Source organism: Garra rufa, chromosome 7, assembly GCF_049309525.1.
Source record: "Garra rufa chromosome 7, GarRuf1.0, whole genome shotgun sequence".
Taxonomy (NCBI): Eukaryota; Metazoa; Chordata; class Actinopteri; order Cypriniformes; family Cyprinidae; genus Garra; species Garra rufa.
Window position 1 is genome coordinate 46,976,753 of NC_133367.1, and position 17,916 is coordinate 46,994,668.

The 17,916-nt window shown below is 36.6% G+C and overlaps 1 protein-coding gene across 1 annotated transcript in view; it reads right to left on the reverse strand.

Annotated features, from left to right (window-relative positions):
• The window catches only part of LOC141338199 (oxysterol-binding protein-related protein 7-like), a 46,323-nt gene extending 31,779 nt beyond the window's left edge, over nucleotides 1-14,544 (reverse strand). The window contains exons 1-9 of the mRNA XM_073843749.1: nucleotides 14,395-14,544; nucleotides 14,150-14,293; nucleotides 14,004-14,057; nucleotides 13,789-13,902; nucleotides 12,458-12,640; nucleotides 12,202-12,337; nucleotides 10,328-10,446; nucleotides 10,077-10,163; nucleotides 3,890-4,040 (exon numbers count right to left, since the gene is read on the reverse strand). Of these exons, the coding sequence (XP_073699850.1) occupies nucleotides 3,890-4,040; nucleotides 10,077-10,163; nucleotides 10,328-10,446; nucleotides 12,202-12,337; nucleotides 12,458-12,640; nucleotides 13,789-13,902; nucleotides 14,004-14,057; nucleotides 14,150-14,293; nucleotides 14,395-14,544 (1,138 nt within the window). The remainder of the gene's footprint in view (nucleotides 1-3,889; nucleotides 4,041-10,076; nucleotides 10,164-10,327; nucleotides 10,447-12,201; nucleotides 12,338-12,457; nucleotides 12,641-13,788; nucleotides 13,903-14,003; nucleotides 14,058-14,149; nucleotides 14,294-14,394) is intronic.
• Nucleotides 14,545-17,916: the final 3,372 nt, after the last annotated feature.

Genomic DNA, 17,916 nt, shown 5'->3' on the forward strand with positions numbered 1-17,916 from the left:
CTTCAAACCACCCTCATGCCAGTCCCATGGCCATTCCAGCATCCTGTGTGGGTGATGCAGCTGAGTGTGGCAGCTTCCCATTACAAGTGTCCCTCTACATCGAAATGCAACCGCAGATATTTACCACTGAGCGCACCAAGGTATCCTTTTTCCATCATTTGATGACACTGTTGACCTAGAGTACTTCATGCAGAGAGCAACTAGAATCTGTCAACACCGGTCCGCTTGCCATACTGCCAAAGCTGCTCACCAGCCTGTATCACCCCCCCCCCTCCTTTCTTTCACCATGTTGAATTCAACAAGGTTGACCCATTCTGAAAGGTCCTGCCGTCTTGCTGCTGGATTATGTCTGTACTTCGCAGCAGTGGATCAAGGTCTGTCCAGTCCAGCCCTGCAGTGAGCACCCCTTCAAGACGCTCCTGAAATTTCTACACTCACTGCCCTCGTCGACTCAAGCTCTTCAGGCAATTTCATATTCGAAGACTTATTGAAGAGACTTCACCTACCTTGCAAATTCCATGCCCAGGAGCTCCGAGTTGAGACCACACAGGGAAAACTACTAGGGCATGGGCGGGTGAAGTACAGCGCACCCCCTGTTCAGCTCCATATTGGCAACTTTTACAAAGAAACCATCACCTTTCTAGTACTGAAGGGACCGAGGTGGATATCATCCTGGGACACCCATGGCTCATCCTCCACTCTATAGTAATCAGATGGGACTCACTGGAGTGAGTACTGTCATCACAACAGTCTCTCCTCTGTTCCACAAACTGTCACTACCCCAAGTCAGTTTTAAGACACTTCCATGTGAATCTAAAGTCGCAAAACTCTAGATTCTCCCATAGTCCAATCTGATTACGAGGTGTTCCAGGATGTGTTCAGCAAGCAAGTTGCCACACACCTTCCACCCCATCAGCCATGGGACTGTCCCATCAACCTGCTGCCTGGAGGTAAGCTCCTGCTAGTTTACCCATAGTCCATCCCGGAGCGCAAGGCTATAAAGGAGTACATCCAGGATGCTTTCAACCAAGAATTCATCCACCCTTCCACCTCTCCTTTCCAGTTTCTTCTTCATGGGCAAGAAGGACCGGGGTCATGTATTCACTACCAGAACTTGAACTCTCAGACAGTGAAGCAACCCTATCCACTTCCCCTGGTCCCAGCCGCGCTCAAGGAACTCCGTGGGGCCTGCATCTGCTCAAAGTTGAACCTGCGAAATGCGTATAACCTCGTTCAAATATGGGAAAGCGACAAATGGAAGAGTGCGTTCATCACACCATCTGGCCACTAAGCGCATCTCGTCATGCCCTATGGGCTGGCCAATGTCCCGTCCATTTTCCAGGGATTCATGAGCAAGGAGTTCCTCCATCGCTTCATGGTAGTGTACATTGACGACATACTAGTTGAGATTTTTCATAATTTGTTTTAAACCATAGATATGCATATCATTACAACCCTAATTGACACTATTGTTCTATACTGTTAAAAGTGATACATAAATAAAAATAAAGGTGACTTCCAGTAAAAGCTCACTGCATTATGTAGAGTATTATGAGAGAGATATTGACTGAGCGATTGTGATTACCTGCATCCGATACAGCATTCATACATATTCAAGATGAAACATGAAACATAGTATAAATGTCTGCTGAGACATCATCATAACGTTAATATCCTTTCATCTGTTAAGAGTGATTTTGCTGCTCAGTTCATTTGTTCACTGCGTCAAGCTGTTGAAACTAAAAATAATGTTAATAGCGTCAACTTTTCAGTATGTCTTTAGTGCTGACTCATAAAGTCTCTTGTCACCATCTAATGGCGGAACAATGTAACTAAAATCACAACCACACCGTTTCTTAATACTAACACCATATATATATATAAACTATTATTTATTGAACTACAATATTTAATAAAGGCAATTCAGTCATTTTTACACAGGCAACGTTCTGATATACAACACTGAATTTACATAAACATGAGACTAGCCAAAACTATCTTCTCTGGAACAAATAATAGACTAGTGCAGAATGGCTGCTGACGATCCAGAGTTCTCGTGTCTGAAAACGTTGATGCGAATTGTCAAATAGACGTTATTTATTAATACACTGCACAGAAATGGTAATATTTATAAAATTATAGAAGTACCGCAAGAAGAGTGATAGAATTACAAACTGTGAAATGGCTGTTGGAGTTCTGGAATCGATCTAACGTCGCACTCCAATCAGCCAATCAGATTTCAAGACCAGAATGAACTGTTCTAATACAACATTTTTGAAAATGCCCATCCTTAAACTAAATGTCTTAAACTAAACTTTTTTCTGTGAGGGCTATGTTTAGGGGATAAAATTTGATTAGCTCAGTAAACCAAAACATAACCTACGGAGACTTCCCATAAACCACATATACAGGTGCATCTCAAGAAATTAGAATGTTGTGGAAAAGTTAATTTATTTTATTAATTCAACAACAGTTGTAAAATTTGGTTCTTTTAATTGTGATGATTTAGCTCACATTTAACAAAACCCCACCAATTCACGCTCTCAACAAATGAGAATACTTCAAAAGACCAATACATTTTTAGTGAGTTGTCGGCCTTCTGGAAAGTAAGTTCATTTACTCTATATGTTCTTAATACTTTGTAGGGGCTCCTTTTGCTTTAATTACAGCATGGCATGGAGGTGATCAGTATGTGGCACTGCTGAGGTGGTATTGAAGCCCAGGTTTCTTTGACAGTGGCCTTCAGCTCATCTGCATTTTTTGGTCTCGTTTCTAATTTTCCTCTTGACAACACCTATGGATTCTCTATGGGGTTCAGGTCTGGTCAGTTGCTGGCCAGTTAAGCACACTAACACTATAGTCATTTAATCAACTTTTGGGGCTTTTGGCAGTGTGGGCAGGTGCCAAATCCTGCTAGAAAATGAAATCAGCATCTTTAAAAAGCTGCTAAGCAGAAGGAAGCATGAAGGGGTTTTACTTTGGTTTTCGAAAAAACACAGTGGACCAACACCAACAGATGACATTGCATCCAAAATCACCACACTGCGGAAACTTAACATTCAAACTCGATTTCAAGCAACTTGGGCTATGAGCTCCTCCACCCTTCCTCCAAAATCTAGGACCTTGGTTTTCAAGTGAAAAACAAAACTTCACCTCATCTGTCACCACATTCTAATTTGTTGAAATAATAAATTGGTGGGTTTTTGTTAAATGGTAGCCAAAATCATCACAAATAAAAGAACCAAAGACTTAGACTAATTCAGTCTGTGTGCACTGAATTCATTTAATACACAAGTTTGACAATTCGAGTTGAATTACTGAAACAAATGAACTTTTCCACAACATTCAAATGTATTTAGATGCACCTGTACGTGTGTGCATGTGTGAATATGAGCGCTCCACATTACACATGTAGTACACTGTCACCACTTACATTGTACATGCATGTTTGTTTTGCCAGCACTGAGATACCAAATATTGCTCCTTTATTTATTTTTTAGATCTAGGAAGTGCGAGAAAAGTCATGAAGTCTCATGCCATTTAGAAGAGAGAACCCTTATGCATTACTGGATGTTTAAGATCTCAAAACTTCCTTGTAAGTGCAAAACAGCTTTTACTGAAACCAAGTTGCCAAACAACTCCTTTTGCATTTCCTCCTCTTTATTACATAATCAGGATGAATATGTCAGAACAAGATGGCCTGCACAGATTAACGCCTACTTCTTGAGCACTGCTTCTTGCTCTACTGCGTAAGAGCCAGTTCAGGATTCTTCTTTGTTATTTGTGAAGGTTCCAATACAGGCATAATTAGTCATATCTCACACAAAATGTGTTCTACGCTAGTTACATCAGCATTTAAAGCATAAACAGAATAAATAAAACCATGTACCTTTTTCACACAAGGCACAGATGTCTAACTGCAGTTGCTTTCCTTCTGGTGAGGTGACCGCAGTCGTGGACAGCTGGGAGTAAACGTAATCTGGGATTGACTGAAGAGAAGCAGCCAAGCCAGTTGATGTACCCAAGTGGCTCGAAGAAAACTGCTCCAAAAGTCAGAGATAGAAACAGAATTATTATAACTGGAAACAGAAGCACTACTTGGACATATAAATGTTTTCATGTGAAAAAAAGGAGAGAAAAAACACTACTGGTTGCCTAGTAATCAAAGAAGGCATTAAGCCGAAATGTTCCATTATTATTAGAAGATAATCCTACACAGGGCTCAAGACTACAACCTAAAATAATTGCGACCAAAAATATTAATTTTCAAGTGATATTTTTGCAGCGATAACCAAAGTCACATCTTTTGAGATAAGCATCAAAGTTCTGGTAGGGAAAAAAAAAAAAAAAAAAAAAAAAAGTCCTCATCTAAAAGCAGGCTTCAGTTGTGCAGAATGAGAGAGAAGACGGAGATGTGCGAAGTAAAGTGTTTTTCATGCACAAATTTAAACTGCAACAGGTAAAGCTGCCAGCTGTGTGGGCATTAATATTGCGGACAATTTTCTTTTATAATCGCTACTGATATGGCTTCTTGTTATCAAGTTACTCATATGCTGTGTTCTGTTAATGCATGAACTTCATATTATTTGCAGTGATTTGCCTCTTTTTGATGTAGCATTACATTAAAGAGTGACTCTTCATTCAAGTGAACCAATCACATCTTTTTCTTTACTACTATAGTACATAGTAAACATGAATGGACATCAAAAGGTATACAATGCAACTTACTGAAAAGCCTCATGTAATCACTCATTCAGTGTTTACCATAAACTCATTAGTCAGCTAAAAAAATAACTATAAAGAAAAGCAAAAATATTTAAGCACTATATTGCATATTCTTCTTTTACTTAACACGTTGTCTACATAAGAATGCAAGGACCTAGATAGGGCTGCAACAACGAATCGATATAATCGATAAAAATCGATTACTAAAAGAGTTGGCAACGAATTTCATAATCGATTCGTTGTGTCGCGCGACGCAGAGACATTTGGTTGTTATTATATATATTAAAAAAATTTGAGCGCAGAGCGGAGTGGACACATTCGGTCTCTCTCCCGCACTGATGCCAGCAGAGTTCGGCACCTCATAAGCTGTGTTTCCATCCAAAAATGCGAATTTAACTTATGCGCAAAACTGGAACATTTGAGCATAAAGCACCGTTTCTACATTATATATATATATATATATATATATATATATATATATATATGCGCTGCCCCGATTTATATCAAACATGTTTGATATTTAAGCCTACTTTGGCTAGCCTACTTTTACAGCAGCCAATGCTCGATCGCAAAACAGCTGCTGTACGGGTCGTTGGATAGTGGAGATGGAGAAAACTACTTCTATAGTTTTTGTAACACTGTCTGTCTGTATAATGTGTCGAAAACATACCACAACCGTAAGGAGAAAGAGGAGCTCTGCTGAGGTGAAATCGTCTCAGTTTTGAATAGGGCTGTGACGGTGGCACGTTGTTTTTTTATATATAGCCTACACTTCAGTCAGCGAACAAGCAGCCTAAAAACGCTAAAATAAATCAAAGAAATAATACATTTAAGAAAGTAGCCTAAGAATATTAAATAGGCTATTAAACAAGCATACCTTGTAAAAATGTCCGACAGCTCATCAATTTTTGGCCGACTGAATTTCTAGTCCGACTGTCTTTTTTTCTCTTTCTCTTCCTCATTACACCGCTGCTGTTTTTAATAGCAAAGTGATTTATTTTCGTTTCTTTAGTTTATAAAGAAAATTTAGAGATATATTTGGAACACTTTTTGTTTGTTAAATTCAAGTTTTTGTTTTTTAAAGTTATGACCTAGCAAACAGCGGCAGACAGATCAAAAGCCTGCTTAAGTCATCGCGATTTAAATTAAAATCCATTGATATAAAAAACTTAAAACATATCACAATATTAGTTTAATCATTCAATCAAGATAATTCCAAAGTTTGTGCGGAGAGAAGCGCGCTTTGCAGGACATGGAGACGCCAGTGCAATGTGGAATTTCTTTTTTGCTCATAAAGGTAAGAGTAATTTACCACCCGGGCCGGAACTGTAAAGGGTCTACCTTAGTTTGTGTGCACTAACAGTATCAACAAAATGTGCTCTTAAAGAAAACAAACAGAATACGCTTGATATCTTTGGTTTAAACAGGAGCGCTTCACAATAATTAACCGAAACCCAGGTAATTGCCTCACAAACACAATATCTATAGAAAGCTTTAAATTATTATTTTACTATAAAACGAAATAATTAAAATCGAAAACAAAACTCTTTCATTAGCTAATCCATAAAGATGCATTAGGCATTAATGAGCAGATGGCAGGATCGTCAATTTCATCTTTGCAACACTGAATCAGAAAATACTAGTTTATTAATAAGTAATTTGAATATTTTCTTAATTTTTGCCTTGACACATTCATGGTAATTACTTTTGCTGGGGCTTTGAGGCCAGTTTTGCATGCATTTGAATGCAGAACTGTTCCAGCTGGTCGCTGCTGATGGCAGGACACTAAACACCGCCATGGCAGAATGAATGTAGCAGAAAGTTAGTCAAGTTATCCCGTTCCAGCGTGCAAAGTCACATGACTTTAATGCGCACTGAGGAATTTAATTTGAGAGGCTTCTTGATGGGAAATGCAGCATGTACACCACAGCAAGCCGCTGTCTTGACGGATAGTATTTTTAGTTTATTTAGTCTATATATTTGGCAGATGTAAAGCATACATGTGTATGTTTTTTGTGTTAGTCCATTTTTATTTTATTATTATTATTATTATAACAGTTCAAGGAGCAACATGTTTGTGCACTTTCTAAAGATTTTAGTTCTGTTTTTGAATAAAGGGTTGTAAATCCCTTGTTTTTTTTTTGTTTGTTTTTTTGTTTATCCGATTCATCGATTAATCGAAAAAATAATCGACAGATTAATCGATTATTAAAATAATCGTTAGTTGCAGCCCTAGACCTAGAGATGAAATTCAACACCTCCTATATAAGCTGACTTATGGCTGAAGAAACTGCCTACAAAACTACAATGTTTTTACCTTGCACACAGGAGGGTTTTACATGTTTGAACATTTAGGCCACATGGAATCAAGGCTTGTGAGCGCTATACGAATGAAAATGACTTATCCAAATCATTTGGGGTCTATTCTTACAGTATATAGTGCTGTCAATTTCACTGGTATTTTTGTAGTGTAAGGCATGATTATCACTCTTGCTAGTAGTATTGTAGTACCACTCATGTTGTTCGGACACCTTATTGGACGGGCTGAATATCTGGGCCCATATTCACAAAACATTTTATCTTAGCACTAAGAGTTCTCCTAAATAGCAGTAAAAGAGTTTTCTCCTAAAACCTATTAACTAAGCTGCTGAGACAAACTTTTACTAGGGAATAGAGAGAGGTCTTAAGCTGAGAGTAGGGGCGGGGTTGACCTCGTTGCTATGAATGATGTCAGCATGCTTATTAACTATGCACACAGTGATTGGCTGATAGGGGAGGAGTCTCTGTCAGAGATTTGCTCATAGAAATACTGTAGAGTGTTATGTAATGTTGCCACATTCAAAAAGATTTTAAAATGCTGGCTAAGTGTCACTAATTAATCAAGTATATGTTCAGCTGATTGTTGGCCTTTACATCTGTGCTTCCCATAAACATTTAGCTGATATGCATATAAACAGCCTTTTAATTAACAGAACAGAATAGTCATGGCTGATAGTAAGATATGCAAACTTAAAAGAAAACCAAACTGCATACAAGAACAGCTGTTACTTCTTGCCCAACCTGTTACTGAAAAAAAAGGATTTAATTAAAGGAGAATTTGGAGTTGGGATAACCTCCAAAACCAAAAAAGTTCCATGGGAAAACTTGTGTGTGCAAATTGCAACAGCCATTTTAGGATAAATGGGATTTGGTCTTAGTGACTTAGGAGTCCTCTTCACTGCTCCTAACAATTCACAGATTTAGGAGCTAGTTTAGTGCTAAAATGCTTTGTGAAATACTTTGAGCAAAAATTTTGCAGTCCTAAATTTAGGACTGACACACCCACTATTTTTAAGATTTTCTCTTAAATCGGCAAGTTATGAGCTACTTTTAGTCTTAAGATGTTTTGGGAAAATACGGGCCCTGATGTATTGCCTTTTCACAGCTTACACAAATATACAAGTTATAAAATGTTACTTTATTGTGCAAAACAATACAGTTCAGAGTGTCGGTAATGTTTTTTTTTTTCACTTTCACACACCACTGCATTCCAGACAAACCTTTCTAATTTTCCACAGAATTTATTTTTTTAAATCCTTGAGAAAAAAAATGCTTTAGCGTGACTTGAGATTAAGAAACAATTTGTGGGATAGTGTCATTTCTTTTTTTTTTAATTCATGATTTTAAACGTTATTGAAACATTTTGACAATTATGTCTGAAGTGGAACAACATAAACAATGCATCAACATTCACTATTGTACTCAGTATGGCCACTTAACATAAAATGACCCCATGCTTCACTTCATTTTATCAAATTAGCAAAACATAGCTTGTTTTACAATACTACTAGCTAGGGGTGTGACGAGACCCTTATCTCACAAGACGAGACGAGACACGAGATTGGGTTCACGAGAACGAGACGAGATTTTTAATGATGAAATATATAGGGGAAAATAGTATTTTATTCAACAACAACAAAAAAAAAAAAAAAAAAAAAAAAAGCCAAATAATGTAGGTGCATTTTGATATGAACTTGTACTTTCTGAAATTAAACTCATTTTAATGAATCACATGCAGTAATAAACATGTAAACTAATGCTGCATGATTCTGGATAAACTGAAAAACTATTTTCTTTTATAAACTGGAGATCATGATTCTGAAGATAAAAAGGATTAGAAATCTAAACAAAATTACGTTTAATTTACTAGTGGTTCTGAAATAATGTTCATTGCTCAAGTCTATAGTCTAATTAAAAAAAAAAAATGGAGGAGCCAGTGTCTCAATTACTAAAGACTTGTTTCAATATTGGAATCTCTTGAATGTTTAATTCAATGACAAATACTTTTTTTTTTTAAACGTGCAATTGTCGCCACCTCCTGGCGAAAATGAATAAATGTTACTATAAGTGTTAAAAATACTTTCGTTTTGATCGTGAAGTGTTTGAAAAGTGTTTTTATTCCAATACTTATGTTATTTAAAAATCTGTAACAGAAATATTGATGATTATGTGGTTTAAAAGACTGTTGCTTTCTGAAACCGCAGCAGTAAGAATGCAGATTTGAATGTCTTCAAAAACTTTCACATCGTAAGCATCAGTGGAGCGCGTGCAACAGTTGTAATAGACATCGCTAATTATTTGTCATTCATGAATAAAATCGTGTGGGTGTTTGAATTGAGATTGAGTGACATTTTAACTATTAGTCATGCAGCTCTAATGTAAACACTGCAAAATGTTTTGCCATGATATCGTCACGTTCTTACGAGACCGGTCAGATCTCGCGGGACACATCGGAATATTGCGAGCTCTCGTGCCACACCCCTACTACTAGCCTTTTTGACTAAAAAACAAAAAAACACTTTATTTTGGTAAGGAAAATGCAGTTTTAAAAGATGCTTTTTGCAGTATTAAGGGTAAAGATTTGATCAATTAATTGATCTTGAATTTAAGGTGACTATTTCTGAAATAGAAACTGAGGATATATCCTACAGTGGTCAAAATATCACTGAAATCTAATTTATCATCTATGAATTCAAAAAAAGGAGACAATTTGTTCTTTAATTGCTGTGGGTTCCATACTCTTACTAAAAATAATTAAGTTAAGTTTGATTATTAGAATTTATGTTCTGTGGTATTAAAACTGTATAACAAATGTCTTAGATACTTAAGACCTTTGACCTTAAATTTCATAAAACTTTAATTAGCATAAATTCAAGTCCTTAATATATTTTACAGTTTGCAGACATGAGTGAAATGCTTGCACTGTTGAGCCCTGATGCCTATATTCATCAAATAGTGAATAGGAACCACTGTATTTAGCATAGTCAGACAAAGTATTCAATCTCAAACAAGGAACATCGTTATAAACTTACAAAGCCAAGCGATTCGACTCTTGACAGTGTTCGGGAGTGACCCCAGATCTTTGCAGACTTCTTTTTGGGTTTCTCAAGACTAAGATTCTGAAAAATAAGCATCATGTTTAGCTCTGTTAATTAACATTGCTACGCAATTAAATAAATCATGACTTTTACTTCTCACATTAGCTTTGTGTTATGCTAGCTGCAATACAAAGCCAAAAAAATGTTCTGTCCATTCGGTGTGAGATTTACAACAGCAGACTCACCTGCATGCTGATTCGATGTTCAAGGTCTGTGTTTGTGATGGGAAGACCACCCTCATGCCAGTGAAGTTTTTGGATTAAACTCGAAAGCTCAGCTAAATCCAGCTGACACCTGGCAAGTTCTGTGCATGAGAGACAGAATATTAGAGGAAGTGAAGCACATACCATATTCTGAAACGGTCAGTTTTATTTCACGTCATTTTTTTAAAAACACAAAAGCTAAATATAGTTTAGTGTCAACTGTAAACACTACAATGTGTACAAACCGTCTAAAATGAAAGGGATTGTGTCTTTTTTTTTATGTAAATAACATTTTATGAAACTTCACACTAGGTCAAATGTGTTACAAAAAACAACAACTTGCCTCAAAAGAAGCTTACGATAACTGCAAACACTGAAGGTTCGCACAACCTTTCTGCTACCATAATGTTTGTTGACTACTCCCGTTATCAACAGTGTATTCCATAAACTGTGCAATTTACCGTTATCAGCAGTGTTTACCAGAATCTGTGCAATTTTAAAATGTGTACACACTAGTGGTCAAACACTTTCATTTTAATGCTCAAATAAAGTTTTGATTGAGATATTTTGGTTCACCTCATTATCTGCATAGACCATAGGGAAGAATTAGTCAGCATGTCCCAAACAGTGTCTAAATCGACAATTAAAAAAAAACTAGAAAAATATTAAAGGGTTGCTCCACCCCAAAATGAAAATTGTCATTAATCGCGTACCTCCATGTCATTCCAAACCCGTAAAAGCTTTGTTCATCTTTGGAACACAAGTTAAGATATTTCTTATGCATTCTGACAGCTCTCTGCCCCTCCCATAGACAGCAATGTAATTAAAGGGGTCATATGATGTTGCTAAAAATGCTACTGCATCCTTCATATCTCCAAAAAGTCTTTAGTTTTATGATATTTACAAAAAGCAAAAGAAAAAGAAACTGCATCATCCACTGTTCACGTAACGCTCGGTTCTTCGGGAAGCTGAGCAATGTTATCTTTGCAGCCGGTGCAGCCAAATGAAGCACGTTGATGGGGTTAATGTTTGCCTACAAAACCACCACTGGCTCTGCTCCCCTTTACCCAAATTCATTACTTAAGACTTATGTGCCCTCTAGAAGCTTGCGTTCTGCAAGTGAACGGCGCATTATCATGCCATCCCAAAGAGTCACAAAATCACTTTCACAGACTTTTACATTAAAAGGTGGAATTACCTGCCCAACTCAAACCGAACAGCCTTAGCCACATTTAAGAACCGGCTAAAACACATCTCTTACATCTTTATTTGACTAACTCTAGCACTCTCTATTCTATTTCTATTCTTAAAAAAAAAAAAAAAAAAAGAAACTTGCCCTTTTAGACTCAATTTACTTAGTTTTTTTTTTTTTTAAACCCCTTACTATCACTAGCTTCTTTCTTCTTGTTGTACTCTATTTTTAGGCCCCTAAAAATAACTTGCTTCTTTATTATATAATAAAAATAAATAAATAAAAAACTTGATACGTGTACAGTGTTAGGCTAAATGAGACTTGTCTTAGCACTTGCATGTTATTCCTCTTTTGTGGTTTTTGATTGCTTTCATTGTCCTCTTTTAGAAGTCGCTTTGGATAAAAGTGTCTGCTAAATGTCTAAATGTAAATGTAATTATACTGCTGTCTATTGGAGAGCCAAAGCTGTTAGAATGCATCGAAAATATCTTAATTTGTGTTCAGAGGACGAACAAAGCTTTTACGGGTTTGGAACGACATGGGGGGAAAAGTGAGTAATGACAAAAACATAATTTTTGGGTGGAATAACCTTATAAATGACATTTCTTTAGCACACCGGGTCCATATACTTATTCTGAATTACAAGCTACTAGAATGTGCATACCTTGCTGGCACAAGTCAACTTCCTGTGTCTGTTTGAGCCAATCAGATACTTTAGTATTTCCTCTAGATGAGGAGGCTGATGGTGAACCCTGCATCTCTGACCCAAACAATGATGATGAGCTCTGATAACGTGACATCTAGAGAACAGAAAAAATGTACAGCTCAATGGGGAAAAAAATTCAAGATTTAACAGAAACATACTAAAACTTTATGATGTTGCATTAAAATTGTCAAAAGCAATCACATTTAAGATGAACATAAATGCTCACCTTCACTCGGTTTCTCTGTGCAAGACTCGCCATGACAGGCAAAGTGCTACTATTTCCTGTGGAGAGGGCTTGAAGGACTCCGTGGTGCAGATTTATAGCCTCGTTCTTCTTGAAATGCCGATGGGCGGTCAATTTGGTCATCCAGATGTAGAAGATATCGTCACTCTTTGCCTAGAAGGAGAAGACAGCTCAATACACCTTGCTGAATCTTTAAAATTAGACAATTTTGTGTATATACACCACACCACTTGGAGACTCTTTAAAATCCTGACGTGCCACAGAGAGACAAATGCTCATTAACACCAACTAACAACATTTTAGGACAAATATAGCCTTGATACATACTGACTTCTGGCTACAAGATTGTGTATTGTGCATTTCAGTAATATGTTTGTATTCCTGTGGCTTGAATAAAGTCTATGCTTTATATAACCAGAAATATAACAGATGGAGAGTGTCAAAGGTTTCTTTCCATTCCCACTTCCTAGTGTTTGATTTGATAAATGCTGAATGTCCAAGACTTTTTGCATAATGTTCTGAAGACCCCAAATGTAGCCATTTTGTTGTTGTTGACATGCCAAATTGCTTCATTTGAGAAACAATTTACTGTCAACTTGCAGATGCAAAAGGCATGGGAATTTTATTATCATGACATGATAGATGTTAAACTCAGTTGGGGTATAATCATGTCATCATGTTTTGAGACAATATTTATTATTACCAAATGCATTTGGAGGAAGACAGGTTTGAGTCTTTCTGGATATTGGATTTGTTACACTGCAAGAATGCTTTTCTTAATTAGATAGGTTTTGTCTTGTTTACAGCCTTAAATCAAGAAGGATTTTCTAGACAAGTAGAAATTATTTTTTTTGCTTTCAGAAAAACAAATCAAAATTAAGTTTTTGCTTAGAACAAGCAAAAGAATCTGCCAATGGGGTAAGCAAAACAAATCTTATTTCAAACATAAAACAAGACTTGTTTCAAGCAAAAACACACTTAATTTTGACTTTTTTTCTGAAAACAAGACCATTTTTATTAGTCTAGAAAATCCTTCTTGATTTAAGAATTGTTTGATATTTTGGCTGGAAACAAGACAAAAAAATCTAAGAAAAGCATTTTTTGCAGTGTAGAATATTGATGCATTGTTTTTCTTGAAACTTTGGTTTGAAAACAACCTGGCAATTTGGACACCATCTTTGTTTATTGAGGATCCGGACTTGACTCAGACTTGAAGGCTAACGTGGGAAACGTGAGCTACTGTAATGATTTACAATATCAATCACTACTGCAATAACATTCATAGTTATACATATACACACCTTGACATGGTACAAGCTGACGCCAGCATCAAGATCGATGCGCTTCGATTTCTTGTTCACAGACATGACAGCAAGACTTACATCCAAAGCACCATGAATCTTGCCTCTGACAAACTGAGGATGTAAGAAGTCACACTTTTAGAAAAACACTGGAAGCAGATATTTTGGGATTCTAAACAGTGGCTTTAATTACTACAAAAAGACATTTTACTTACATCCTGTTGAGTCTTTGTATATTTGAGAAACCCCTTTTCCAATACAAAATATCTCTAAAGGAGAATCACATTGCATTGGAACAGGTCACCAGAAGTTATGGTGGTCATTCTTCAACATGGATGTTTTCTCAGCTCATGTAGCTTACCTTATGCCAACCCCGGAGAGGATACTTGCGCTTTTTCATGAGGTATCCCTCACAAACCCCTGGAACAGTGTTATTGACCATACTCGCTCCTGCAACAGATGCAGGACATTCTGGATCTGATATTACTTCCCAATCTCTGGAGTTCTGTATTTTGAGAAAAAAGGTGCAGAGTTATGATGACTGATATGTTTTTAAGAGAAAATTACAAACAGTTTGGATGTTAAGAACCAGAACAAAAGAAATACTGAGAGCTGCTCACTGACCTGTCGTGAGTGCCGTGTAGATCCTGTGCTTCCATTACGGGAGTGTGTGGGTTCAACAGCAGAGTTGACCACTGATTTATTCAGACTACTCACTGACTGGCTGCTACCCACAGAATGTCCGTCGTCAGCCATCGATACGGTCCGTATGCGTTTACAAGTCAGTCTATTCCAGGCTGGATGCTTCCATCAAATAACATATGCTCTGAGATCAATTACACAAAAATACACATTAGTGGAAATGAGTGGAAAGCATCCTATAAGAGCCATTCTACAGAATATGTGCAAACTGCTGTCCCACAACCAAAAAACACATTTAAAAAGATTTTAAAGCAGTAGTTCATTTTCAGAACAGGAAAATATGTTTTTATTAACCCTTGGTATCACAGTTAATGTAAATGTTAAGGAAATAATGTCACAGTCCTGATGTAAACCGTCTAAATCAATTTTTTTGCAATCAGCGCTTTAAAGTCTTGGAAAAAAAAAAGATACCCAAGCCTACCTACCAGCAATGTAAAGATGATTTTATTAATATATTAGAAGGAGTATATTAGATCATAAAATTGACATTATCGATGGGCTTAAAGATGCAAACAACTAGAACATTGTACCTGGTGGGGAGTGCTCAACGTTAACATGTAACCCAAGCCATTACCTTTATTGTTACACTTTGGTACAGTCAATAAGTCCTCTCAGAACTGTCTGCTCGGTCTATAGTTAGCAATGGCCCTACAGCAGGGGTGTTAAACTCAGTTCCTGGAGAGCCAGAGCCCTGCAGAAATGCAACCCTAATTAAACACACCCGATCCTAATCAGGCTTATTCGAAAATTACATTGTGTGTTGAAACTAAACTCTCTCTCAGGAACTGAGTTTGACAACCCTGCCCTACAGCATGCAGAGTTTGAGGTGCAATTTAGTGCAGTCCCGTATCGTGGCCTCTGTATCATAATACATATTGTATTGTGACTTTGTTGGCGATACACTGTATCCCAGCTAGGATGCTGCCATCCATTTGAGAAGCACCCTGTATTTTACCAGTGAATGGTATATTCCTAAAGTTCTATTTCCCCAAAAGTGAAAAAATAAACAGGTTAAACATTTATGCTACAATGCTGTAAAGTACAAAGCTCAAAATTAAAGAAAAAACAAGGTCAAAATCAAATTTAAAATGATCAAATTAACTATGTGTAAACTAAACTTATTGTAGGCCAACGTCAAATCTTAGTGACTCTTTGACACGGAATTTAAACCATGTGAACAAACAGGTTTAGGAGGAAAAAGTTGTTTCTCTTAAACTATTTGAAACTGTTAGTAAAGCCATGAACTGCGTATGTTCACCAGTATCTCAACTAAAAGACTCTGTCGCACTTTTTTACAAAGCAAACTAAAACAGTTAAGAAAAAGCACAACTGTACTGTGATCATGCAAACAACACTGAGATAGAGTCTGAATGCTCGATTCACAAACTGAACATTAAAAAAGAATGTGCGCTTGGCGTGACTGGGCTGATGATTGTGCGTGGAATGTGATCAGACCGCTCGGATGAGGTCAGGTTTAAGAGTTTCACTGCACATAACACACACACACACACACACACACACACGCGCGCGCGTGCAGATGAGTTTAGTCTATTGGCATGCTCTTATTAAAAACCCATAATACGCGCAGACGTCTCACAAAAAAGGCTACATAACACAACTAAATCATTTGACACCATGTAGAGAGTCTTGACGACAGACTATTATAATAAAATTCATCAAATGACCCTAGATTATAATCTTCTGATTTAAACCATTTCAGCTAATTGGTTAAATGTAAAGGTTAAATGTAAAGAGCTACAATAATTTAAACACAGTGACACGAAGAACTCAACAAATACATTTAAACTAGAACATGGACGGCTCATTAGGCTTCAGTAATCAATAATTACAATAAAATACGCCAATTAAGTATGTAACTTCTACAAAATACGGCTTGTGTTTGCCAGTAACAATACATTTATGACATAAAAACCAAACCGAAAACACACAAACCGATGCATTGAAACATATTTGTTGTGCATTAGTTGATTCTTACCTCACACAGCTGGGCAGTTTCATGTAGCTTGTCTCATCCGCAGCACACGCGCTCTTACCAATTCAAGGTCATGACGTCACATAGGTGTGTTCACGCCCGCGAGATTTACAGAAATGAATCCCATCAAATTAGGAAATCTGTTTTGCCTAACAGTCGTTCTGAGGTTTGACTGGAAGTTTTGGCTTTCAAAGAATTAGCTCATTCAGAATTAGTTGGTTAATAAAAATGTCTCTGTAGTAATTATTCAATTCGGTACTTTATATCCCCAATACTATTTGGTAGATTAGGTGATCTAGACTGTCCTTTTCTTCTGAATTGTCGATTTCTCTCTCTAATTTTCACCAACACGCTACTTGCTTGGAAACTGTTTTACGTGCACAACGTCTCTCTCTCACAAATAAATTGTTTGGAATTAGTGTGTTTAAACCGTGGGAAATCTCTATTTATTGACAATGACAGAGGTATTGGTGTTGTTTTGTTTTAGATTTATTTAAAGATGGTGGTACTATACTGGAGTATGAATAATGTATGATTTTGTACAGTCTTCCTCTGCCAGCTAGACCCTTTAATTCTGTCATCAAAAGTTTGTCTCTAAATTATCTGCGTTTATTTAAAATCGTCTTTGCTTTAATGAGAGGAAAACAATTATGCCCAAACTTTGTCTTCCTGATAACAAATTCAACCGTAGATTTGTACTGTAAAGCAAATGCTACATTAATCAGTATATACATTTCTGGACCAATATTTTTGACAGTATTCAAAAGAGAGGTTACTCCCTAAAAAAGGATAAGAAATTGTGCTTATTGTTCAATCTTTTAAACTCATTGATAACAATAAGAGTAACAAGTTTCTTTAGGCTTATGATGATATTTTTCGTACTGATTGAGGTGCCATTGTTATTGTTTTTTTCCCCTTCCTTTATTACTGTATTTCAGTGCAGTGCTGTTTTTTTACAGAAATAAAGGATAAACATCTTTGCACATTAAAATCCTTGTAATTTACTTTTGAGCTGTTATCTCTATGTTGTACAGAGACAAACAGAACAGAATAATTGTTTAATTTCAAACTACTTTTCAATAACTTTGCGAAGGAAAGCTCTTATTATTTAAAACTACTCTTATTCAACAAAAGCTACCATATTCTTTTAAAGGCAGTTTGATCAGTGGTTGAGTGTTTTTTTTTTTTTTAATCTTTAAAAGCAGCAGAGACCAAAAAAAGTTTTTTGCGTCCCCAGTTTTTCACTTCCGAATTTTCAACAAAATAAATCTCCAGAACTCATATACTATGCAGGAGCCAGAATCACTCACCTGTGCTGCAGTAGTACATTTCTACAGGTTTATGAGTTGTTAGATGTGCTGTTTGCACAGATAACAACAAAAATACCTACCTTAAATGTACAAAAGAAGAGCACAACAAAAAGGCTTTTGATT